This window comes from Cyanistes caeruleus, chromosome 4 (assembly GCF_971803275.1).
Source record: "Cyanistes caeruleus chromosome 4, bCyaCae1.hap1.1, whole genome shotgun sequence".
NCBI classification, from domain to species: Eukaryota; Metazoa; Chordata; class Aves; order Passeriformes; family Paridae; genus Cyanistes; species Cyanistes caeruleus.
Window position 1 is genome coordinate 53325540 of NC_141704.1, and position 25962 is coordinate 53351501.

At 38.9% G+C, this 25962-nt stretch overlaps 1 protein-coding gene and 1 long non-coding RNA gene across 3 annotated transcripts in view; one reads left to right on the forward strand and one right to left on the reverse strand.

Moving 5' to 3' along the window:
* Positions 1-9028: 9028 nt before the first annotated feature.
* On the reverse strand, positions 9029-12232 carry LOC147653642 (uncharacterized). Its single transcript, XR_015285620.1, has 2 exons — positions 12083-12232; positions 9029-11361 (listed from the first exon to the last, which is right to left on the reverse strand). It is a non-coding gene; the product is annotated as an uncharacterized LOC147653642 (long non-coding RNA).
* A 133-nt stretch (positions 12233-12365) lies between these two features.
* Positions 12366-25962, forward strand: part of YAF2 (YY1 associated factor 2) — a 31446-nt gene continuing 17849 nt past the window's right edge. Inside the window, exons 1-2 of one of the 2 annotated variants that reach the window (XM_086884677.1) lie at positions 12366-12657; positions 12797-12922. In XM_086884677.1, the coding sequence (XP_086740803.1) occupies positions 12632-12657; positions 12797-12922 (152 nt within the window). In that variant the 5' untranslated portion in view covers positions 12366-12631. The remainder of the gene's footprint in view (positions 12658-12796; positions 12923-25962) is intronic. The other variant, XM_086884676.1, reaches the window with a different exon arrangement.

Below are 25962 nucleotides of genomic sequence, written 5' to 3' on the forward strand. Positions count from 1 at the left end.
ACTGTAAGGAACATAGAGTACTGGTGTGATTCTAGTATGTGTCTTCATATAGAGATCTGAGAGAATGATTCAAAACTTCTTTGCTTTGTACATATCAAAGTTCAAGATCCTTTTGTATGGATTGTAGGATGCATCACCAAGGATGTGTCATAGGCTGCATTACCTATCCTTCAAGTACAGCACTTTTTCTGACAATTTACTGATAAAATGTTTTAACTAATTTTTAACTTAAAATAGAAAGCAAAAAAACCTAAACCAGTCACTTCAAAAACTTTAATTTGCCAGTCTCTTATTCCACATCTCTGCTAGAATCGTACAACCATTAAGGCTGAAAAGACCTCCAAGATCATCAAGCCCAACCATCACCTAGCACCACAACAAATTCACCAGCAACCCATGTCCTCAAAAGCTGTATCCACATGGGTTTTCTGAAAATTTTTACCCAGCACCTATCCACACCATGGGAAGCCAGTTTCTGCAGGAGAACATTGGAAAATGATGTCCAAAATTGTACTAAAACTTTAGGTAGACAACATCTGCAGCCTAAGACCTGGCTGCATGTTTTTGTGGAGCTCTGTCTGGGTTGCCACATCCTTTCTGGTGCATGCCGAGGATGCAACTTTTTTGTTCATTATTTTGTTCAATAATGTGAAAATGTAGGAGCATGCAAACTTTCCTTTGTGTTAAATCTACTGAAATGTCACATGTAGGTTTCATATGGAGGACATACATTAATAGTATGGTATTAACAACTGCTATGGAAGCTGCTATAAGCAATAAGCAGGTGCAGATCTATACCTTAGTGTATATATGCATCTCTGTAGATGTATCTATACACATACACCTGGAGATAAGAGTCGAGTGTCATGCTTCCTCACTTGCATGATCAGCTTATCTGGGCAAAAGCAACTGGGGACATTGGCCTCATCTGTTAATAGCCCTCCCTGACAACACACATGGAAACCACCTGGTCCCCAAGGCCACTCTTGTGAGCTTGTCTGTGCCTGCCTGCTGGTCAAATGATGAGCAGTCTCTGACTGGTGATAGTTCACACAGTAATGCAAAGCAGCTGATCAGCAGACCTGGCCTAACTTGTATCTCCCTTTGCCTTGGTACATAGCAGCACAAAGACAGTGCCCACTGATGAATCTGGCTCAAAACTTCAGGTGTTTTTCAGCTGAGACAAGATTCCACATTTATATCTTCAAGTTCTGTGAGGTATTACAGTATCTTTATTGTGTCTTACTGGGTTTCCTCACAGACTTTCTGGTTAAATATTCTGGATTAATAAACCAGAATATGTAATATTATTAATTTATTTCTGGTTAAATAAATAAAAAACTTTGTGAAGAAATTATTAGACGAAAAAAAAAGTTAAATTGGAGTTAATATTAAGAATATATATCACTATTATAACTGAAAGTAATCCTGGAAAAATACCAACTTCAGCCACTTATGGCTACTCTTATCAAAATCGGACTCACTTTTTCCCAGATTTGGTTGTATCTGCAACCAATAAACTGAATGTCAGGTCCTTAATGAACACTACCAATGAGACTACAAGTAAATCCATATTCTTACACTGAAGTCTACTAGGTGTTTTATTTTTGTGAGTTGATATCTCAAATGTAAGAATGCTTTGAATTGTAAACTGAATAGTCTGTTTTGTTTCTATACTATCCTATGATCAATGGATTACAAATATTGTTAAGATACACAAATCTAAAAATCTCTTAGGTTGCATTTGTCTTTTTTATTGGTCTTAATAAAACAAGCAGTTTGTTGGCAATTACAAACTGCTTATTTTAACTAAGCCTATATTCAGTCATGCATATCAAGGCAAGCTGATGATTGAAAACTCCTGTATGTCCATCCCTTGTCCCAGTCAAGCCAACTGAAAAATCCCAGTGCTTTGTCCATTACCAGCATGCTAAATTGAACTTCAGCTTTTATGTCATGTTACTCTTTGAAGCTATACCACCCTTTGATTGTTACAATGTCTAAAATAAAAATTGTAAGGATGATACTTACTGTGGAACACAACCAATTCTATAGTTTCAAAGATTATGGATTATGTAGATTTGTTTGGAAGATTGGTTTATCAGTAATGTTAGCATTAACAAAATAATACCCTTCTGCCTTATAATGGGCTTTCTTCCATGTCTATTCTGCTGTCCTTCTTCCTCATACCTAAGAAAAAGGCTCCAAACATCAAGAATTCCATATTCCAAATTCCATTTAAATAATTTATTATCAATGCTATTTTGAATGCTTGTTTTTGAAGCATTCCACGTTTTCTCTGCCTTGAGTGTTACAGCGCCCTTTATTCTTTTATATTAGTCCAAAGTGCTTGCTCAATACATTTAAGTGCTCTGCCAGAATATCTCATCCTGGCAAATATCCAGCTGGTATTTCATTTAAATTTACACAACAGAAACCATTACAATTTGAGCTCCCTTCACTCAATTCTCATCACACAAACCCACGTTTGTACCCCAATGCCAATGCACAACCTTCTCACAGCACCATTTGAAATTAAGGGATAGTTAGCTTAAGGACATGCCATCAAACTGTAATCCATCTTGAAGCTACAACTTGAATAAAACTCAGTTTGGCAGACCAGAGAGATTATGATTCATGCTTTAATTTTATCTGTCAGGTGCTGTTGTAGTGCTATTCTGGCTAGTGTCCCAGGCAGACTCCTAAGAAGACAGATCAAACAGCTCTTAGAATACACACACTTTTTAGACTTTGAAGCTTCACGACTTCTCTTGTGTTTGACCTCCTGAAGTTACCACATGAAGACAAAGTCAATCCATTTTTTCCTGACACTTCTCTGTGGAACTGCTTCTTTCCCATGTCTGCTATACAGTTAGCTACCTTCTAGTTACACAAGGACAGAGTCTTACCTGGAATTGCCTACAGTTTGAACGGCTCACATAAGGATGTGATGGTTAACCCAAGCACAGTATTTACTGTGTTCTACTGCACATTAATGAGAGACATGACTAAAGAGTTTCAGATACACGTCTCTCTTCTTAACTGTGCTACAGATTTTTTCCAACAAATAAATCTGATTACAGGATTTTTTTCTTGCAAACAATTCCACTACATCTAAAATGCCTGAATTTGTTTAAAATCTTATATGTTGTCTTGGGTTGCAATGCAAGATGTAACCAAAAGTATGTATTCTATTACCATCTGTTAAAACCTGGTGAGGCAGTGTTCTTTTTCTCTTCCATGACCTATCCCTCAGAACTCCAGTGGGATGTCTTCTGTTAATGGGCCAGCTGTTAAAACCAGGTGGGGCAGTGTTCTTCATCTCTTCCATGACCCATCCTCCCTCCAGGGGGATATCTTCTGTTAATGGGCCATTGAGTCTCACTGCATGACTGATAAAATGACATCATCCCGTTGTGGGATGCTCCACCCAGGGGGAGGAGCCAAGCATTCCTACCTGGATATAATCTGAGACTTGGAACACCACAGCAGCCTTTCTCCACTGGATTCCCAGGGGAGAGACCAGACCCATCTACACCACCACTGGACCTTCAGAGAAAAACTACAGCATCACTGCTTCAGCAGAACCACAGCTGTCACTCCAGGAGGACTGCAGCCACCATTTAATCAGACTGCTACCAACACCCTGACCAATGGGGCGTCAGGCTGTGTTCTGACTCTGTCAGTGGGTTGGTTTTTCTGTACTACTGCATTTTTGTTTTAATTCTCCTACTAAAGAACTGATGTTCCTATTCCCATATCTTTGCTTGAGAGCCCCTTGATTTCAAGATTATAATAATTCAGGGGTGGGGGTTTACATTTTTCCATTTCAAGGGAGGTTTCTGCCTTGCTTAGCAGACACCTGTCTTTTCAAGCCAAGATATATGTGCAGCTAACAAATATTCTGTTGTTAACATATGAGCTAGTATCTCACGTTATTAATTACTTTATCTGCTTAAGTACTTCCTCAAGGATAATGGAAATGCCTTTACTATATATTCTACTGAAATGGTAAAAAGGATATTCAACACTTCACTCTTAGAAATATTTATCAAGGTTTATATTAAAATGATAATAACTATATAGATTTGGTGAGAACAAATTTGGATATTAGAGTTGTCTGGAATGCTACAGAATATTAAATTAATTAAAAATATAAGATTCTAGATAGTCTTTTCATAAATTCAATCTTCAGGAAAGAACAGTTCTTCTCTGAAATATGTAATTTAATAGATATGTATAAAGACTTTATTCTGGAGGAGATACATTAAGGCAATGAATGTCCTTATTTATTTTGCAAGTGGTAATGAACAAGCTGAGACAGATCTGGTGGGTATGTTTGAAACCAAATCACAAGCTGTCACTCAAAGCTGACTTAAAGCTTGTGCTTACACTGCCTTGATCTCAGGGTTTCTTTGAAGATTTCTTTGTAGGGCTGTAAGAGAGCATTCTGAGGGTAAGTCAAGAGTGTGTAACAGCTACATATGATGATAACTCTGATGTTAACTCTAAATACAGAATTAATCATAGAATACAAGGATTTGTAAGGGATCCATCAGGATGATCAAGTCCATCTCCTGTCCCTGCATAGGACACCCCAAGAATCACAGCAGGTGTCTGAGAATGTTGCTCAAACATTTCTTGCACTCTGTCAGACTGGTGCTGTGACCGTGTCCCTTGAGAAGGGTGTTCCAGTGCCCAACCAGCCTCTGGGTGAGAAACCTTTTTCTGATATCCAATCGAAACCTACCCTGACTCACCTTCAGGCCATTCCCTCTTGTCCTATCAATGGTCATAAGGGTGAAGAGATCAATGCCTGCCCCTCCTTTTCACCTTCTGAAGAAGTAGTGATTGTAGTGAGCAGACTGCAATGAGGTCTCCCCACAGTCTGCTCTTCTGCAGGCTGAACAGACCAAGTGACCACAGTCGCTCTTCAAAAAAGGCCTCAAGGCCTTTCACCATCTTTGTTGCTCTCCTTTGGACACTCTCAGATAGCTTTATATTTTCCTTGCACTGTGGCACTCAAAACTGCCCCCAGAAATCAAGGTGAGGCCACCCCAGAGCAGAGCAGAGAGGGACAATCCTCTCCTTTGTCCTGGCTGATGATGCTGCATCAGCCATGCTACATGGTTGGCCCTCCTGGCTGCCAGGGCACACTGTTGACTCATATTCAACTTGTAATAAAATTTGTCATTTTTCAAACTCCCTTTTGTGTAATTATGTTAATTACGTGTACTTTTTTTCTTTTTTTTTTAATAGCCAGAGGGCAGCAGTTTATCTTGGGAACAGAGCTTTTGCATCAATGGTGTGCCTTTGCAGCATTAGCCATGCAGCATCATGGTCATCTCCTGGCTTGACAGCCCTAGTCAAACACCGTGGAGTAGCTACTTTGTGAAGATATCATCTTGTCTTAGTGTTCAACTTCCAGTGATGGTGATCTGTGATGATCATCTTGCTAACTGCAGTATTTTTTTTCCATGGCATTTTTAAAGGTTTGAGTCAAAAACAGCAGCACTACAAGGTTCAATCGTCTTTTATACTGATACATTTTTTTGAATTCTGAACAACTTGGAGAATCTTCTACATGAGCAATTACCTAACAGGAGGAATCAACACTGATCTGTGTCAACTGACAGGTTCCTCTGGGAGATTTCTTCCAGCCCTAGATCACCTGTCAGTGCAGTAGGCTCACTGTAAACAGTGTTCTAAACCTACAGGAAAAGCCTGAGTGCATACTCCATATTAATTAAAGAACCTCATTTATCTTTCTTTCTTTCTCTCATTTGTATACTAATTTTTAAATTAATATTTAAAATTTATTTTGAAAAATAATCTCTGTAAGATAGTTTTATGCAATATTGAGTCTACACAGTCCAGCCCTGCACATGGCAACAGTACAAGTCCAAGCAAAAAGATGGGAAAACAGGCAAAAGGATAGGAAGAAGGACAAAAGGGTGGTAAGATGCAGTGCACAGTTATTTAGGGATACTGGCATTGCCAAACCAACAAAAAATGGAAATATAACACTGGAGCAGGAGGCAGAGGATACTGATATAGATTATGTCACAGGGGGTGTAAGCTTTGGCAAACTGAGACCAAGCAATTAATTCCAAGCCAAAAAAGAAAAGTGAGATCCTAACTAGCACTCCTGCATTATCTTCCTCACCTAGAATAATATGGAAATTGGGAAAAAAGAGACTTGTGAGGATGGAGATCTCTTACCTCAGAATATTTCACAATATTTCATAATGAAAATGTAGTGAGCTGATATGGAATACCTTTCAAGAAAAATTTGCAATTCTCTTGAATGTTTAAGTACCCATGTCTCTGTGTTTGTATATGTGTATATATAATTATAAGCAGTGAAATATGCTTTTTACTACAGACAGAAAAGGTACGCTTCTCAAGGAATAATCATCTTTGTGTGTTTTTTTGTGACAGAAGGTTGGTTTGTTCATTCATTACTTCTGTTACATCTGAAAAAATCAGTACATCTGCAATATATTTTTTTCCTACTGATCCCACAATGCAAACACATTCACCCTTTTCCCATTGTTAGTCAAAGATAATGCCTGTAAGTCAAATTCTGATCTCAGAGTAAATCTGAAGGAATTCATAAAAGAGATTTATGGTGAGAAAAATTGAACAGCACTTTTGATCCAAAGGCAGCTTATGGCATTTGTAAATCCAGACATTGCAGTAGGTGTTTGAGTGCTGTCTTGAAACGATGTTGGAACACTGAACTAAGCATGGAACTGGCTTAGAGGCTTTAGTTCTAGTATTTCATTTATTTCTCTGACAGCCTTTAAAAAATGCTATGTAGGACCAAGAAGCTATGTGACTTTTAGCCATATTCCCTAATCAGATTCAAAATGCTTTAAATATTGATGTAAACTGTGAAATCTCCTTTGGGCTGCTGTTCTTCCTTTGGCACTAATTCCATGGGAAGCCTGCTACCTGCGTGACACAAAAATTGGAAACTCAACCTCCTGTCAAATTTTAACACTTTAAAACAACTTCTAAAAGAGAGAGCATCAGTGCAAGTGAAAGTCAAGCAAAAGAAGAGTGAGACATGACAGAAAAGAAACTTGAAGGATGGACCATGCAGAATTAGTAATGCAGAAGACCAGACAGAAAGACAAATCTCAGACATAAAGACAAGGAGCAAAAGAAAACAGGAAGGAGAATGAAGTAACACATAAAGAAGAGATGAAAAAAACACAACCAGGAAGTTGACAAATAGCAGAAAAGGAATGAGGGAGCAGATTAGGAGGGATCAAGGCACATGAAGAAATCAAGGAGCAGACATGAACAGATAGCACGGAGAGTGGGATTTTTTTTTTCTCTCCTATAGGCCCGAGAGAGCTTGACCTGTTAATTGAGGTATCTATGTGTTCACACCTGTAACCAGCTAGATCTTACCCTGAAGTCAGCAAGAGATTTTTTCTGTTTAAAGGAGCCTCAGCAATATATACTTAGTCCTCCTCAGGAAACTGGCTTTGCCCAAATAAATCCCCCTTTGGCACAGGGTGTATGGGACACTATCTCAATTCACCTTGATGGGAGCAGATAGGGAAAAATTCAGCCCCAAATTTAAATAGTTGATAAGAGCAGTTTCACCTGGGGATCCAAATTCACAGATGCTTGTGAGCCTTGTCTTCCTCTGCTTCCTTTATAGATGGTTCAAAGCAAAATCTGGCTTTAGCACTTTGAACGATTTGCCCTGGAGGAGCCATTGTTTCACCATTTCTTGGGTTGAAAACTTCCACTGCTTCCTCAGGTCCAGACAAAGGGTGTGAAGACTGTTCCAGTGTTTGAAGTAATTGCCTGGCATACCATCAATTTAACATTCACAGGCAGTTTTTAGCAAACCTCTTCTGCATGAGGTATGATAGAATTAAGTGTCAGTATTATTTATTAAGTCTGACCTACCCAAAATAACTTCTTTTCAGTCTAAAAGACTGCCATGTGTGCTACCAAATCCCAGCAGAAGGACCAGAAATATTGAGTGAATGTTGAGAATGTTCTTTCATTCCTACCAGTGATCTTTCACATCTTGAATTACCTCAGGGAGAGGCTAAATAGAAAAAGAAGGGAAACTTGTACTTTAAGAGTTTTCTTTGATGAAGCAGAGGATTTAAAGAAACTATAGAGCTGAATGACTTTAAAATTCACTACAAAATCTGAAAGGAAAAAGGCTAGGCCTGAACAAAGAGAGTGAATGACAAATAAGCAGTTACTGAAATAATTAGTTGATAATTACCAAGTACCTGAAAGTAAGTGGTTTGATAATTTCATCCCAGTTCACAGAGGGGCAAATATAAAAAATAACCATTATGATCAGATTTTTATTGATCACATGTAGCTACTGCTGTGCTGTAACCTGCAGGTGTTCTGTGTACAATCCTCTGTCATATGAATTTGGAGGCTAATTTGCATAAACATGCAGTCAAATTATGACCCTAGAAAGACTCCTGGACTTAATTACCACCATGTTACTCAAGGTTCATGACAGCATATCCCTGCTGATGTCAGGGCCATTCTAACAGTGTGAAACCTGAAGGATATGGTGATGAATCAACTCTCATAAGTGCTATAGTTCCCTAAAAAATACACAGTATGTTTAGGTCAGGCTTGTACATGCAAGGAAGTGAAAACTCTTTTAAAATAGCTTTTAGGCTCTCTGATATTATGAAGTATTCTAGGTGTCATCCCTCTCTGTTGTGGCCCCTTCTAAAGCAGAATTTCACTCTCCTGTTTCCACATACTAGTAAGAGGAGCATGAGTTGTCAGGACCCACTGATACCTTTTGATAGCTTGGGCTGCACCCGAGGCTGAGCAAACTGGCTGAGCAAAATTGCTGGAGGGGCAATGCTTGCTGTCATCAATCTTATTGTCTTTATTATCAAGTCTGCAAGCAGCTTTCACTTTTCACTATCTCTGATTTTTAATTCCCACACCCAGGATCATATAGAAACCCAGACAGGATTCAGACCTTATTATACCTAATATATCAAAAAACCCTTGCCAGTCAAATTCCCATTAATTTATTTAATTGTATTAATTTCATTACGTCAGTGCAACCCAAGCAAAACAGATACACCACGGTGGAATAACATGCATTTGTTCTAGTACAGTTTTATACTTACGTAGTATTCTTTTTCATGAATAGGGATTAAAATGTGGTTTATCTACAACATAATGATAATCACCTTTATGGAGAGCTTTTTAAGCTCAAACACTGACAAAGTGATTACTTAATAGCACAAGATGCTGATAATGCTCCTGCATACTGGGGTAGGTTTGATGTGCACAGGGATGGTTCAAGTATTGACTAAATGGCAAGCCTTTGTATAGATTTACACAGCACCAGCTTGTTCTTAATAGCCTCTTACGTGAACACCTTTTTTTGGGAACAACTGTAATTTTCTCTACAGTAGGAATTTTTACACAATAGGTATTTAAAAATTGCTACTCTTTCACATCCTCTTCATTACGACAGACTTTTAGCTGAGAAGTCATGAATGCCAGAACATTTATACCATATATTGAAATAAATAACTTCCACAAAGCTATCAGCATACATAATTTTCAATATCATAATCATACTATGAGCATTTCCCTTGTACAATGCTACAAAAAAAGGTTCATTTAAAGATAATAAGAAACCAAACACTATCTAGAGAGTGATACCTGATGTAAAAAGATACAATTATATTGCCCATTCCTTCTGCCTTAAATATGTGTTTACTTTAGCTCAGCTGAATTAAAGCAGGGGACAAATAATAGCTCTGGAACAACTGCACTAGACAAAGTCAAAATTTAAGGGTGTTCAAAATTATAGTTCATTCGTCCCTTTTCTTTCCCAGAAATATTTTTTACAAGACTGCTAATACTGATACCATTAATTTTGTCATTCAATCTTTCTAGATCATGTGCCATAGAAATATTTAGCAAAGACAGATGAGTTTTCTGGGTTCACATGAATAGAACTGGATGACAAAATATCTGACTATGGAATTCTTGACTTTTTCAGTTTATCAAAGTCCCACTGAGTCTCTTCAGTATCTGACTATTACACACACCTCTTACACGTGCTCTTCAGCATTGCTGCTACATAATGCCTTCCATCACTCTTTCAGTTGCAGAGATGACATGGGATGCCTTGATGCTTTAGGTGGTCTCCTCTTGTGTTCCTATTTGAGGACAGAACAAGGATGCAAGGAAAATAGTATTTCCTTCCTTTTCATCATTGTGCAAGAATAAGACTCACACTTGCACAAACCCATGCGACTATGAGTTGCATCATGACCCATACACCTGAACTTTTGAATGTACCATCCAAATCACATTTCAGCTCCCAAAATGAGGGTTAGCTGGAGCTCAGGGGAAACAGGCCCAATGCTGCTGGGAAAGCATGATGATTTTTAGGCATGGTTGGTTGGGTGATGACCTTGAAGCAGAAGGTCTGGAATGCAACAGCCAGAAAGATTACTCTTCTGTTAGGGATAACATTTATGGCTGGCAGTTGCATTTCCTTCTCCTGATTAGAAATGGTCCTCTCCAAGAACGGTTCCTGAGGGATTACAACATATCTCGGCATTTTGTAACCATCAGTGGAAGTTCTGTTTCCCACAATCAGTATGGAGAAAGGAGGCTGTGACAGGGGAAAGGCCAAGAGAAAGCAGTTATTTCAAAACAATTACTTTCTAAAAGTGGGGAAATAATGTTTATTTATACAGTAGAAAGAGAGTGCTGTGGAAAAGGGCATAAAGAGATAGGTTTCTTCACTGCTTACCATCAAGAGATTTCTACATACTGTCAGGTTCAAGCACAGATGAGACACCTCATTTAATTCTGTCACTTTAAACATCCACTTTTGGACTACTGGTGCAAAGCACTCTTTATAGTCAATGGAAAGAAATATTCTACTTAAAGAAATAAGTGAGAAAATTGTATTCCTGTCTTAGTATCAGATCAACCACCTTCATATCATGAAGGGGTGAGCTTGTTTCTCCTGCTGAGAGCTGAGTCCAGGCTCCTAGTTCATGCAGATGTCTAACAAAATGCAAATGAACTCAGGCCAGCTGTCTGTGTGTGGCATGCCTTGCCCTCAGACGAGCAATCCGTACATTTTATTCATAATTTAAAGAAGACTGCATAAGAACCATAAAGAGATAAGGGAGAAAGAAATTGCAATAGAGGAAGAAAGGAATAGGTCAGGCAGATACAGAAAGAGAACTGTAACATGAAGAAACTGGCAATACTGAAAGCTGGATGTGAATGCAGAAGGAATTCAGGATAAATGGCCAGCCACAAGTAAATCCTACACAGGATTCCAACCGTTGACACACAGCATTCCTAGAGAGACAGAGAATATTGGGAATATTGTAAAAGTGTTAGTTCTTTTGCATAAATGTTACGTTCCAATTAAGGGGTCTTTAATTGCTTCCCGAATTATTAATCCCTCTCTATCCCAGTATTTTTAGCTGAAATTTGTCTTGACAACTATGCCTTCAGAATCAGAAAGTTTCTCTGTTGTCTAGTTGATTAATTTTTAAACGCGTCTATCTATGTCTTCACACACTTCGCTAAAACTCCCCTTGGGTGTATTTTGTTCTAGAAATCCCATCATTTCTTGGCAATGCATCAGTAATAGCTTTGGCCGCTGAGATGCTGACCGGTATCATTTAATTGTCTGCTCGCATTCTGCTCTCTACCTGTGTCTAACTGCTGTCTTTGTTATGTACTTAGGACATGTGCTCTTTGTTCTGTTTGCACAGCATCCTGCAAAATGGCATCCTAGTCTGTGACTGGGGTCTTGTGCACTCTGATAATTGAGGTGATAAACAGCCGTGTCCTTTCTGAGATTGCTACGATGCATGAGAAAGAACCACGCTGTACTTGCAAGCTTTTAAGTGCAAAAGTAGCGCCCTGCACGCGGGTACAAGGTAACACCACTCTCTCCTGGTTTTGTATTGGTACCCACGGTGTTCTCCCTTGGCCTCAGGCCAACGGGATGCTTTAGACCAAGACTTCTAAGCAGAAGTTCGTATTCAGTTTATTCCCGTTTGTTTCTTACTGTAAACCACGGCCTGGAACAGTTTTCTGCGGGAAGAAGCACAAGGCAATCCGGGCGCTAGCGCGAGCAACCCCGGGAGAGAACAGAGGGGCGGCTTTAAGGCAGGAGCCGCGCAGGCCGGCCGCAATCCCTCTCACTGCCGCTCTGCCCGTCCTGCCCGGCACCGCCTCCCCGCCGGGGCCGCCCCCCGGCGCCGGCACCGCCCCCGCTCCGCCCGCCGCCCCCAGCAGCCCCCGCGTTGCCCCGGCCCCGCCGCCGCCGCTCGCAGCGCCCGAGCCGCCGGCGGAGCGAAGGTGCCGCCGTGCGCGGCCCGCCGGGCGCCGCGGCCTGCGGGCGCCGCTGGTTGGCGGCGGGGGGACACGTGAGCGGGGAGGCGGCGGCAGCGGCGGCAGCGGCGGCAGCGGGAGTTTCCCCGACAGCTGGAGGTTGCGGCGGCGGCTCCTCCTCCCCGGGTCCCCGCTAGAGCCCAGAGACCCCCCGCGCTCCTCCTTATTGACAAACGCACAAAGGGCCGCGCCGGGGCCGGGCCGGGACGCGTCTGGAGCCGGCATGGGAGACAAGAAGAGCCCGACCAGGTAGGGGCAGCGGCGGCGCTTTCTCGTTCCCCCGGGCCCTCCGGGAGCGCGGGGCCGGCGGCGATGGCGGCGGGGGCGCCCCGGGGGCGGCGGGGGCGTCGCGGCCGGTGCTGCCCCTGGCGCGCGTGTGTCTCCGCAGGCCGAAGCGGCAGCCGAAACCCTCCTCGGACGAGGGGTACTGGGACTGCAGCGTCTGCACCTTCCGCAACAGCGCCGAGGCCTTCAAGTGCTTGATGTGCGACGTGAGGAAGGGCACCTCCACACGGTGGGTCGCCAGCGGGGGCGGCGGGGGAGCGGCTGTGCGGCCGTGACAGGAATCGGGGCCGGGGGAGCCGCGGTGCATCCCCAGGGTGTGAGGGAGGGGCGGCCGTGACAGGCATCGGGTCTCGTTTATCAGGGGTGGGGGCGGGAGCACACAGCCTCCCCCGGCCCGGGGCTCCTCGGTGAACCTGACCCAGCGGTGCGCTGGCGTGTGTAGAAACAGCAATAATAAATACCAGGAAGGGCATAACTGCCTGCACATCCTAACCCTGGAGAGATGCCCCTCTCACGGAGAAGCTAGGGTGTGCCTGCTAACTTACCCTCTTTATTTTTTTATTTTAAATTATTTTTTTTCTACGAGTTTAACTTAGCCTCGTACATATCCCCTTTGTGTGATTAGCATTAGTATTATTTTAATTCGCTTTTCATCACAGAACATCGCCGTGCAGGTTTCCGAGGGCTATAGAGAGGGTGGATTATAACCCTTCAGTGTTTAGGGAGGAATTGTTTGCTGAATTGCACTTTATGGAATTGCCTCCCTGTGTAACTGTGACTTCCCAGGAGGACCTTTTCTCTGTACACCAGTCGCAAAGCTTGCTGTGGATTAACTGGTTCCTGTGCCTGCCAGTGGCCTAAACATGTGTGCTTGGGGAATGGAGGCTTTATACAAACGAACTTGAGTGCACTTGTAGCCGTGCATGCTAACGGAAGAGAATGTCGCTCAAGAATCCTTTCTTACCACCACCATACCTGTGGGTTAATCCCATCAACGAGAGAAGTTTAAATGGCAGTCAAGTTGCAATCCTATCAATCAAAAGCTGCACGTAAATTATAGATATTGGTCAAAGCAGTGCTGAGTATGACTTGCAATAAATGTTACGTGTTTGAAATTTTACGTGCAAGGTTGGGTCCAATTACTTGACAAAAATGATTATTCTTTATTTCTGGAATTGGTTTCCCTGACTTCTGAAAAACAGAATGGATATTGGAAGGACTTCTCATAACTTCAGTTGTGAATATTAGTTGAATGTTTTGGTTCAATTGTTTGGGGTTTTTTTTTAACAAAGGAAATCAGTAAGGTAAATGTGACGAGAGGGAATTGTATCTGTCACATATATTATGATTTCCAGTTATAACAATGGCATTATGTTTGTGTCACAGAGAGGTGTGTACAGATTGGTAATGTTCAGCAAAGTAAGACTGCTGAATTAATGAAAAAGGTCTCCTTAACATCCAGTCAGTTTGATAAGAAAAGTCAATTTAAAATTATGTTTTACTGCATTGGAAACTCAGCTGGATAAAGGCTTTGAAAGTTAACAAACAAAAAATTGAACTTCTGAGAAACAAATATTTTCATTGTCTTCTAGTCTCCCTACTTGAATATTTCATATTTTAAATAATTTTGCAACAAAATGTCTTTTTTCTTTCTTTGGTTTCCACTTTCTCCCTGACAGTAACCTGGTATGCCAACTGTAGTTGATTGGTTGATTTTTGTTTCTCTACTTAAAACTCTGTTACAATGTATCCCTGAGTAGGTTTTTGGGACTCTTTTTTCCCCTAAGGTTTAGATGGATTGCATCTTCAGATGATTGCAAAATCCAGGTTTTACACATGGCATGAGGTAGATAAAAGTTGAGGTTTTAGGCCAGGCAGCTTTTGTCTGCAGTTTTGATATATGATTTGAGCTAGCAAGTAGACCTTTGTGTCCATGAGGAGAATCATTAGGGTGCCAAAGAAACACAAAAGGCCAGCTGGGTGGTTGTTTTCTGTTTTTTCTTTTTCCCAAGGACCTGGAGTCCAAGTGGCCAAATTATTACGTTGTTGAAGAATTTGTTGTTGTTTTCTATAGGACAGAATGGTTTTCATCAATGTGGGACAGGATAACAATACTGCCATGTTTCAATGGCACTGAAAATGCATTATTTATTTATTTCAGTCTTCCATTTTGAAGCTCAATGTTAGATTAAGTTGATGCATCAGCATGGTTGTTGCTGTGCAGTAGTTCTTACTTAGAAGCTTTAACTGTTTTTTCTGGTTTTTTTCTTTTTTTTTTTTTTTACTGATTAGAGCTTTGTCTGTAAGACATTGTATTTTTTTTTTAAATTGAGAGAAATCTCTTTCTTTGTGTTGAAATGTATAATACCTGATTCTGCATGTTAAACTTCACTAAACGTGACCAAATTTGTAGGTGGGAAAACAGGCAATTGTATTGAAGCTAAGTAGGTTTGAAGGACTCTGGAAATCAGGTGCAAAGTTGATTAAAACTTATTTTTTTAATTATGCACATTTACCTTTACAGAAGTATTTTCAGATACAGGTAGAGTTTGTTTTCACTGTTGAATAATTTCTTCTCTCTGAAAGAGTTATCTTTTGTGCTAGAGGCCAGAAGTGGATTTTGTTCTGTAGTTACTGATAGAATTGTTAAGAGTAGTGCAAATAAATTTTGCAATTTCTTTATTATATTTTATTTCTAGACTGAATTTTCAAAGCAGGTTAGATTATGGAGTTAAATCAACTTTTTGTCTATGGCAGTATTGCATTGAGTGGTTAAGCTGAGCTGTCCTTGGAGGGTGATGTCCCGAGGGAAATCCTGGATGCTGCAGGAAATGTGTAACTGATTCCCAAGGTGGCACTCTTTGGTTTAGTACTGAAGCAGTGCCCCAGCATGGTGCCAGTCGATGTGCCACAAGTCAGCTGTGAAACTAAGATCCTGTCTGCTAGATGGAGATCCCTCTACCTTTTACTCTACAGCTATTGTCAGATGTTAGCTTGGTAATGTCACTGACCCTGTACACGTGACTTTAGTATTTACTTTCTAACCTAAATTATTTTTTTTTTGTTCCTTGGGTACTGAGAAATTCATATGTTCCTCTTCATAGGAGACTGCACTGTGTGTAGTAATTTTCTACATGTGACCTCTAAGACATCTTGAGATTTTTCAAGATGAAAGATGTATATAAATGTAAGGAACATAGATAGGACTGTAATAATTACTCCTTTCTTGAACAAATCCCCTGCTGAAGTTAATTAGAAGCACAAGTAAGGAGTACTGAATAAAACCCTAATGTACTCTGTTATAGAGGGAACTGGTAGCAACCTCTATATTTAGGTTGCCTAATAGTTTCCATTATAAAGAAATTGTATGACCTTTTTGAGAAGGTTTCTTGATTGCAAAAGCCATTGTAGTTAGGCAAGAGGATAAGTTCTTGGGCTAAATTAGTGGCTTGATTTTCTTGCCCCATGAAATTGTTGAAGTTTTGCTGAGACTAAATCACTTGAAAATATTCATTTCCCCTCTGTCACTCATGTTGTACAGAAAAGTCTTTGCTAGAACATTGAAAAAGCCCAGGCTGGAACTGTGTAAAAGCAACAGAGGCAATGATGGTATGCTGAAAACATGGAAGAGAATATTGTGGCTCCTGGAGAGGTTATAATGGGCTTGTTAAATTTGGTTTGATTCTCACAATTACTGCTTTGTCAAAAGAAAGTTGTCTCCATTGGCAATTTCTTTCTTTCCTTCTGTTCTTCATGGCACTATCTGAATTGGGAGCGAACCAATACTGGTTGACCTTCAAGAATTGGGCTGGATCCTTGGACAGACCTTATTGGAGCGAGTATTTGCTCCCAGTTTGTCTGTCCTTCAATAGATGTTTGGATTTTGCTTTCTGTGCCAGCTAGCACCATTAGTCACTGTAATTTAGATGAGTTGTAAAGCTGAAGATTAAGAGTTTGTGTTGCTGGGAAGAAGTACACAAGAGGTTTGGCAATCCCTCTAAAGGAGTGTGTGTTTCCTACTCTCTGCTGCCTTCCAGGAGGCTTTGTTTACTGCCCTGTTGTTACCTCTCTGCTTTAACTTCCTCGAGTGTTGTTAATGCTCTTCTTATTCAGTTAGCAGTAGCATCTAGATTTAAAATTACCTGTTGCTTTGCTTTCCTTCATGTGGATTTTATGCATGTGGTCTGATCTTTAGTTGCAGGATCCTATTCTTTTTTCCACATTGTTACAAACCACTTCTCCTTTCAGTGTGAATGATGAGCATCCAGGGCAGTGTAGCGAGAGCTACAGGAGGAGCTGCAAATACTGGCTTTGTAAACATTGAAGTGCTTGGAATGTTATTCTACTGTGTAAACAAGTGAAAAAAGGATGCAGGGGCATGCAATCAATTTCCCCTTTTCAGACTTGATAACATTCCATTTTATTCTTAAATTAGAAAAAAGGACCAAATTCCAAAGGATATTTTTTCTAACAGTATTCTCTTAGCTAGTAATAAGGGAAGATTAGTTATACAAACTTATATTTTATGATTGTTATGGTTTTGTTTTATTTTTAAGAACTATTTTCATTACTTGCTTTGGATTCAATAAAAACTTAGTGTTGCCAATGAATCTGGTTCTTAGTAGGTGCTGTTCAATTTCTTTTGTGTGGTTTTTTTTGGGTTTTTTTTGTTTTTTTTTTGTCTGGGGGAAAGGGAGAATAAAGAAAGGAGACAGGTACAAATTACTTCTGTGAAGTTTTGTGGGTTTTTTTTTTTTCATAACTTGGATTTAGGATGGTTTTTTAAATTATTCCTATTTGATACACATGTTGAGTGAGCTCTTATATGCACTGTAATTTATAAAATAGCCGCTGAAATTTATAGCCAGAATAAGAAGGTAAGGTTTAGTCAGGATGAATTTTTGTGGATTTGGGATCTGTACCTCTTAATGTCCTTTACTGCTGAAGTAGAGATAATATATAACCAGCCAAATGAGGGCATGGCTTCTGTGTTCTGTGATCTATTGATCTTCATCACTGAATCATTCCTTTTGTCACAGGCTAAGGTATGAAAAGCCCAATTTAAATCCCACCAGATACCTAAGAGTGTGAGATACAAAGAACTGGGATAGAATCTTTGTACATTTCCTTGGTATTTGGTCTATATTCCTTGACTCTGCCTGAGAGTTTGGCTGTGTAATGTATTTTGTAAGCATATCTGATCATCTCCTAAGTATGAGATACAGGTCTCTACTTGGACTGCCATGAGTTTGTTTTGTGCCTTGAGACTCATAAATAAAATGTTTAATTTTTTAACTTGGATAACAAGGTCATTTTTCTTCAGAAAACATGGGCAATGTGTTTAGTCATGTACCATCTGGATGTTTATAAGCACAAATCAGTTACATTTAATCAAATCTGGTATTTGTATTTCTGTTGAAATGCGTACTGCTGATGACAGAGAGTTGGTACTTCTCTTGTATATCTGGTTTAACATATCTGTTTCACAACAGCTTGTTAAGGACTCTTCTGCTTTCCAGAATGCAGCCTCTGTGTGTGCACATGCGCGTGCATGTCAGGGGGAAGGTTGGGAAGGAGAAAAAGAGGAAGAACTGCCTGTCATGCTGATTTTACAAATACGTGACTGACTCAAGCTCAACAGACTCAAGAGCTTTTGTTTGTTACTTGTGGTAGTTTAGAGAAAGAAATATCTGCAGGAATGAAGTGAGTGGAAAAGTCATACAGAGCTTCATAAAATATGGGTTACATATTACAAATTTTATGGTTTAGTGTTCATATTAAATTATGAAGAGGAGCAAGAATAAATAGTTCTCTTGCTCTGTAGATGGCCATTGAGTAACCTAGTCATTCTGTACTTCCAGTCTTACTTTTAAAAAGAGTTTGCAAAAGTAATATTTGAAATTGTTTAGGAATTTATTTAGGCATTGTTTTCTCTGAAAAATATAGTGAAACTTGAGAGTTCTGCACACATCAATTTCAATGTTGTTATAAAACAACAAATGAACTTTTATTGATTGGATGGCTCTGTTGGATGTTCCTCATGGGTGTAGCTTGTATGGGTAATAGAGAATGCGATGGACTGCCAACCAAAAGAAAAATCAAGTCTGTATTTTAGAAAGGAGTAAGGGGAGTGTTGTTAACTTTTTTTTTTTAAGGTTAAATCTCACATTAAATCTTCATAATTTTGAACCTGACAGGTATTTTAATTAGTTACTCTGAGAAGCTCATAAGAAATTATAATCTATTTGATCCACTACAGTCTGATGTCCTTTTGTATCTTGGTACTTAAGTAGGGCTTTTTTTCCCGTAGTTGTGGGCCTGCTGTGCTTTGTACTCTTTTTTGGAATTCATAATTTTCATTCTGAGTCACCTTCATGCAAGATTGTTTTGTCAGATAGTTCTCACCACCTCTCAGCTTGATTCTTGTTCTATTCCTTATACCTTTGTCCAAAGGGAAATTAAAAATATTAAATAGTATGCCTGTAGAATCTCACTGTAAAGGCTGTCCCACAGATACATGTAAATATATCTACAGCTGGTTGGTTGGAACTATTAAACAAGCAAACCCAAATTTTGAACTTCATTCTGCGCAACTTTGTCCTCATCATAGTTTAGCATAAGTGGGAGAATGTATTTTTGACTGTGTTGCATGCAAGTCAAGACTGGCAACATGTATTTCTTTTCTCCTAGTCAGCAGGGCTACTAGTCCAATAAAGTAAGAAACTGTCTTGACACAGAAGACTGTCAAGTCAATTGGCTTTATGCTTTAATGCTCCCCATTCTTAAATAATTTCATTCTAGTATCTTTCTGAAATCTTAATTAGACTGAGGTTTTTATTTGCCCATCTTATGATTTTTTTCCATTTTTTTTATTTCTGCAGTACTTGATGACTTCTTTCACCTTTCCTGTAGTTCTCTAAACATTTTTTTCTGAGGATGAATTTCATTAGAAGCTGTTGACTGTCATAAATAACATTCAGTGGTCTGTTTATTTTTTTTAATACTAACTTGAACTCATACTCCCTTGTTTAATTTGGTTATATGGAATTAAACTTTTGTGTGGGTACTGAAGCAGAGAAGACTTTATGCCATCCTGTATTTGCTTTCTTTCCACGATTAAGTTTTTTCCTTTGGGGCATAAGTAGTGGGGGTTGTTTTCTGGGGTTTGTTTGGGAGTTTTTTGTTTGTTTTTTTGTTTGTTTTGTGGTTTTCTGTGCAGCTTTTTTGGGCTTTGGGTGGAAATGATCTTTGTTTTTTAGTGCCATCAGTGTTCTGAATTCTTATTCTATGCATCTTTTCTAGGGAAAATTGTCTGTCCTAGACTAAAATCTACCAGGATGTGAAAAAATACCTAAAATCAGATGAAGTATTTGAAAGGGAAGATTAGCTGCTAAAAAGAAAGCTCTTGTGTCACTTGTAAAGTGATGAGAATTTGCATTTTCTGCCCCTAATTTTTTATCCAATTTTCCCTTGGTTGCTGTGACAGCCCACTATGCCTGTTCCTGTTTAAAACTTAATAGAAATATCTGCACATTTCATCTTGAAAGTCAGGTTAGGACAGTATGCTTTGCAGAACATTTTCTCTGAGTATCAAATGATGTCGTCTTGGCTCATACAGTCTAGCTACAAGATACTTTTGAAGTAGGCTAGTTAGAACAAAATAACTAAGTGTTCAATTTTTATACTTTCACACAGTAGCTTATCCTGGTTTAAGTAGGACAGAGAGATCCTGAGGATTGTCTGTTCTCTGAAGTGCATTCCACTGGTATGTGGTGCACTGATGTAGAGCAGGCTTGAACTTGGAGAGTTCAGCTGCAGAATGTTGTTGGGACGCTTTTGGCTGGCAGACTTTCCATCAAAATTCAGACTGAAGACTAGAAGATATGACCTTGACATCTGCTACAAGTTTTTTCTTGTTTTCTTAGGAGTTGAGGGGTGGGGAGGAGATAAGCAATTGAAAGTTTTCCCATTCTAACTTAATGAAGATTTGAAACTTATCTTTAAACTTTTCCAAAATGTTTGAATATACTTTCTTTGTACTCCATAGCTTGTACGACAGTGCCTAGTAGGAGAAAACAAAATGTGTGAATCAGTAGGGGTTTGAAAATTCACTATGGAAATGGAGTTCCCAACTCTAAAAGCTGAAGAATGTTGATTTGGCACATGCTGTGAAAGGGAAGTTATTTTTTATGGCTATCATTGAAATCTGTGTTTAGGGTCATGCACTAGAAATTCTGTAATTGAATAAGAAGGATAAAAGAGAATGTGAGGATTCATTCTGTAGCATCTTTTTAGATTAATATACATCTTAATGGAGGACATTATGGAGATTTGAGTTTTTTAGGGAAAGTGTGTAGCCTTTTCTCCTACTTAAGATGGACATCTTTGTGGGGCTGGCTCTGAATGGAAGAAGTTTCTAGATTGCTGCCAGCTGTTGAGAAGATGACACTTGCAGTGCAGAGAAAGTAAGATGGGTCAGAAGCAAGCTCCTTCAGTTTGATCACAAAACCAGCTGTACCAAATGTTGGCCGTGTGCAGTGTAACAATGACTGTGCTGCTGCATTAGTGTGATCCTCATATTTTACCTGTTTTTTTGCATAGGTGCAAGAGGGTTTCGGTTTCTGCAGGAAAGAGAGAGAGGAGCAGTGTGAAGGATTGTGGGGCATTTGGAAGAGGTCACTTCCCCATGAATCCTAAGGATCTAGGCGTCTAGGAGACTAACCACTCCTCTTTCTGTAAATACTTTCTCAAACACTGCCTCCTTAGAGGAAATTGAGCTTCCTGACCCCTGCTCATATGTAGCTCATCATCATCTAGGAAGCATAAATTAGTTGATGCCAATATGTTTCTCAAGCAGAGTATTTTCAATATAGCTTTCACACTGAGCATCGGTGCACCACAGCCTGTGGCATATGGGGAAGAATTCTAACAACAGTATGCAAGAAGTTGGAGCTTTTTAACTGGTTGTTGGAGAAGTAGTGTTTGATGGCTGCTTTGAAAACTATCCATGGAGATGAACTTTGTCTTTCTAAAGGTCCTGATACAGATATTTCTTAGAGCAGGCTGTTGTGAACTGTACCAGTTGTCTTCAGGAGAGTTGCTGGCCTCAGCTGTTAAATGTCATCTGGAAAATAGGGCATTCCCTTTAAGGGAATGATTAAATAGGGACATTGCCTCAAGGGGTACTTTTCTGCACATTTTTACAGTGACTGATAAAACCATATGGGTCATGTGAGTCTATTCTAATTGAATCAGCTTTGATTGAAAGATGGAATTGCTAGAAATGCACTGAATGGATGAATTCCAAGTAAATGATTCATGCTGTAAAACAGCTAAAAATATGAAAGCAGAAATCAGAGCTGTCTGAAAGTTAGAATTCAAATATAAATAGGATGTGTAGAAATTGCATTGCTACTCTGCTATATGCAGATGGATCTGTATAATGTTTTCTCATACAGACCACTAGCTCCATTGTTTGCACTGTGGTTATTACTCAGTTGCATTATTTCAGAGACAGTGAAATGGCCAGTTAACACTCTAGTATATGTCAGAAGTAACAATAATGAGAAAAAATAGTTTTGGATAGCAAAGTGTTGAAGTTCATATAATCATGAACTGCTTCAATGTAGCAATAAAGTAGTTTTTCACAAAATAGCTTTGTGTGGTGATTAGTGAGGGCATATTCATGTGACATGGAAAGCTAAACATAGTTTAATCTGATAGTTTTTATTCGGTGAATAGCTTTATAGAGTGCTGATGACTGAGGGAGAGTGAGCTGATCTGTGTCAGAACCTAAAGACTGCTTCTGCTGCTAGTGATTTAATTTAATTACTAGCAGCTTATACTTGCATTACAAGAACTGGCAGTAAGAAATATTTTTTACTTTTCATAGGACTTAAACTGTTAAAAATCAGGAGTGGCATCATTCGGTGAGCTGCTTGCTTCTGTGTAGGAGAACGTTTGCAAGATCTAACTGGCCACACCATTTGCAATACTACTTAGTATACACAGTGTCCCTGATTATTTACTGTTCACTTTAAATAATATCACATCAGTGATATTTTAATAATCACTGATGAGAACATATTTTTTTTATTTTTTTTTTTTTTTAGTAGGAGGTAAGCTGGGGCTTACTGGAACTTGATCTCAAAAATCAGCAATAATAATGGAGCAAAGGTTTGTGCTGGGTTTAAAGTGAAGTTGAAAAAACAACTTCCTTTGTTATGGAATGTCGCTTGGCAGAACCTAAAAGCTCTTGTATAAGGTACTGCAGGAAGGGATTTTGGAGTAGATAAAAAGTTCAATGTAATTTTAAAAAGCAAATTTTCTTATGTTTGAAATCTAGAAGAAAGTGTTAAGTTAGTTGAAAAATTGCCTGATAGAAGAAAATAAAATCTGAAAATGTTGTAGCTACTAGTCTGCAAATATATGCAAGGATATATTAAAAGCTGTTGTGCATTTTGTGCGTATAAATGCTTAACAATTCTCTAATTATTTGGGAATTAATGTTTTATATTTGACAAAAATAGTGTCTTTACTATTGAATTTTTAAAAATACTGCATGCTTTTAAGTGTTTACTGTCAAGCTAACGCTTGAAAATTTCATTGCCTTGAAGCACAAAGAAAGATTGGTAAAAAAGGTAGGGAATTTTTTTGCTTGATTTCTGTGCAGCCAGATTGCATATGCTTACACCATAATAGTACAGATTTAAGCATGAACTTGAATGAACAACCTAAAATGTAACAGTTAAGCTTTTGCCTTCTTACTTGGAAGTTTAATAAGACTCTGCCACTCTCTATATATCACATTGGGTGTTGACTGCCAGCATTATTACATTAGGACAGCTGCTGCAGTGCCTTAATACATGTATGTGTGTCTTGGTTGTAGTTATTTCTTTCTGTATTATAAAGAATTCAGGTAACAATTTCTTGACTCATAGGAAATTGTTTTGTATTTTAAGACTTGATAAAATTATGGTGCAAAATTTAATTTGGTCCTGTTTATTTTATTTAACACTGTCAATACTATTTCAACATCTATACAAATGTAGGCCTCAACCTTCCTACATTTTTTGTGAGTTCCTAGTCCTGAAAAGCAGTCTTTTTGAAGTTAAGCTCTTCTTACCTCGAAGGAAGGAAGGGTCAGGTAGCTATGGATGTGCTTAATTTTTAGGTGAATGTTTAGGTGAAATTGCTTACATTTTTTTTGTCCTTAAAACCAGCTACACTGGGAGGGAAAAGAGACTCTGAAAGGGACATAGATATAAAAATCACTAGTGTCAGTGTTAACTGTTTTGCAGAAAGAATTCTGAAAAAGTGAAAACATGCCTGAGGAATTGGGAGTGTTAATTGCTTGATATAGTAACTTGTTATCAGTATATGGGGGTGGGAGAAGGGAGGTAACCCTCAAAAAAACCTGGCTAAAGCGTGGGAGGAAAGTTTATTGACTGCTTAGTAAGTTTTACTTCAAGGTAACGTGTTACTTATTGCAGAAGCTAAACTTGAAATATCTTTCTTTTGTTCTGAAGCCGTTTAGATGTTCTGACATCTAAATCTACATCATCCATCCAAAATGGAAAGTCACATTCCAAAGCTGCTGGTTGCAGCCTGTTCTGTGATCTGCTGAGTGAAAAGCTGTCTGAGCTCTATTATGAAGTTAGTGTTAGATCTTTGCATAATTGTCTTTCTGAAAATGCACAGGAAGTTTACTTTTTATACGCTAATATTGCTACAATACTCAACTACGGATGTGCCTTGTAAAAGTTACTGAAGTAAATGCTGTAAGAATTGCTCAAACAATTCATATCTGTTTGAAGGTATTCTAATTAATATGTGTTATTCATTCACATATTAATTCCTTAGAAAATCTTCTACTTAAAACCACTTTTTCACATCCTTCAATTTGTTTAAGAAGCTGCTTATTGTAAAATCATGCCTTTTTCTATTTTTCTCCCTGTATATATCTGCTTGCTTTCAAGATTAGGAACAACCTTTTATTTTTAAATTAATTGCTCTAGTTACTGTATTAAGAGATACTTGAGAATGTGGGCCTTGGAGAAATGAGGACATGGTGGAGATTTGAGTAGAGACTAGCTAGAATATGATGATGAAGTAGAAAATATGTGAAGATAATTTCTTGAGATTCCAGTAATGACTGGAAAAATGGACATTAGAGTATTAATGTGGATATCAGATTAGCTTCTTGAGACATTAATATTTAGGATAGATGTGAGTGGAAAATGATCTTCAAATAAATTATAAGATATTTAAAGCCTGTACATTTGTACTGTGAGATGACCCAGTGTAGTAATGAAAGAACAGAGTAGAATTTGAATGATTCAACTTCATTCCCAACAAGATTTTAATGCCTTTAACTGTATTCTGTTTCAATTTTTGAAAGACATGTATGAAACAAACATCAACAAATCAGGATTTTTATCAAGGTTTGGAGTGTTTATGAGGCATTTCTGAAAGCATTACTAGATGAGGGAGTAGCAAAAGCTGGTGAAGGAGGAATACTAGTATATGAATGATGCTGGAATTCCATTTGGAAAAAAATAATAGGTGATTTATCTCAGTTAGAAACACAGGAGCAGATGGAAAGGAGATAGATAAGTCTGTAGGGCTTGAATGAGAGAGGGATACGATCATCTATTTGCAGAAGGTTGCTTTTTAAGCAACTGTCCTTCATAGGCAGTAAATGAAGAGGAAGGTGGGATTCAGGAAAACTTGAATGGTTAGTTGGAGGACCTGATTGACTTTCTCTGAAGCCCAGTGAGTAGTTCTAGGTATTTTTTCCTGCAAGCTGGTTGACCTTGTTCTTTTGTGCTTTGCACAAAGATACTTAATTGGGAATGCCTGACACTTTGATTTTAGACTTTCTGTTACATTAATCAGAACTGTAACACGTGTTCTAAGTTTAATCCATAATACATCAGCATACCCTTTGTTTACAGTGCAGCTTTTGAAATAATCTTCAAGTCTTTCCCAAGGAGACACCATGAAAAAAGTCGTGGAAACTGTAAAGGCAAAAGCATTTCTTTTTTGTACTGATTCTATTCTACAGCAGCCAGCTTCATGAGTTTGACCATAGGTGACTTATATAAATAGATTTACTACTCATGAGACCTTTTGATTATAGCAATTTTGCTAATTCCTGTAAAACCCTGGAGGATAAAATTCAGGGTGCTAATTGACTAGGCTATGGGTTTCCAAGGAATGAGTCCTGTCATGCCATGGTGGTGGAACAGAAAGAAGCTGATGTTCAGA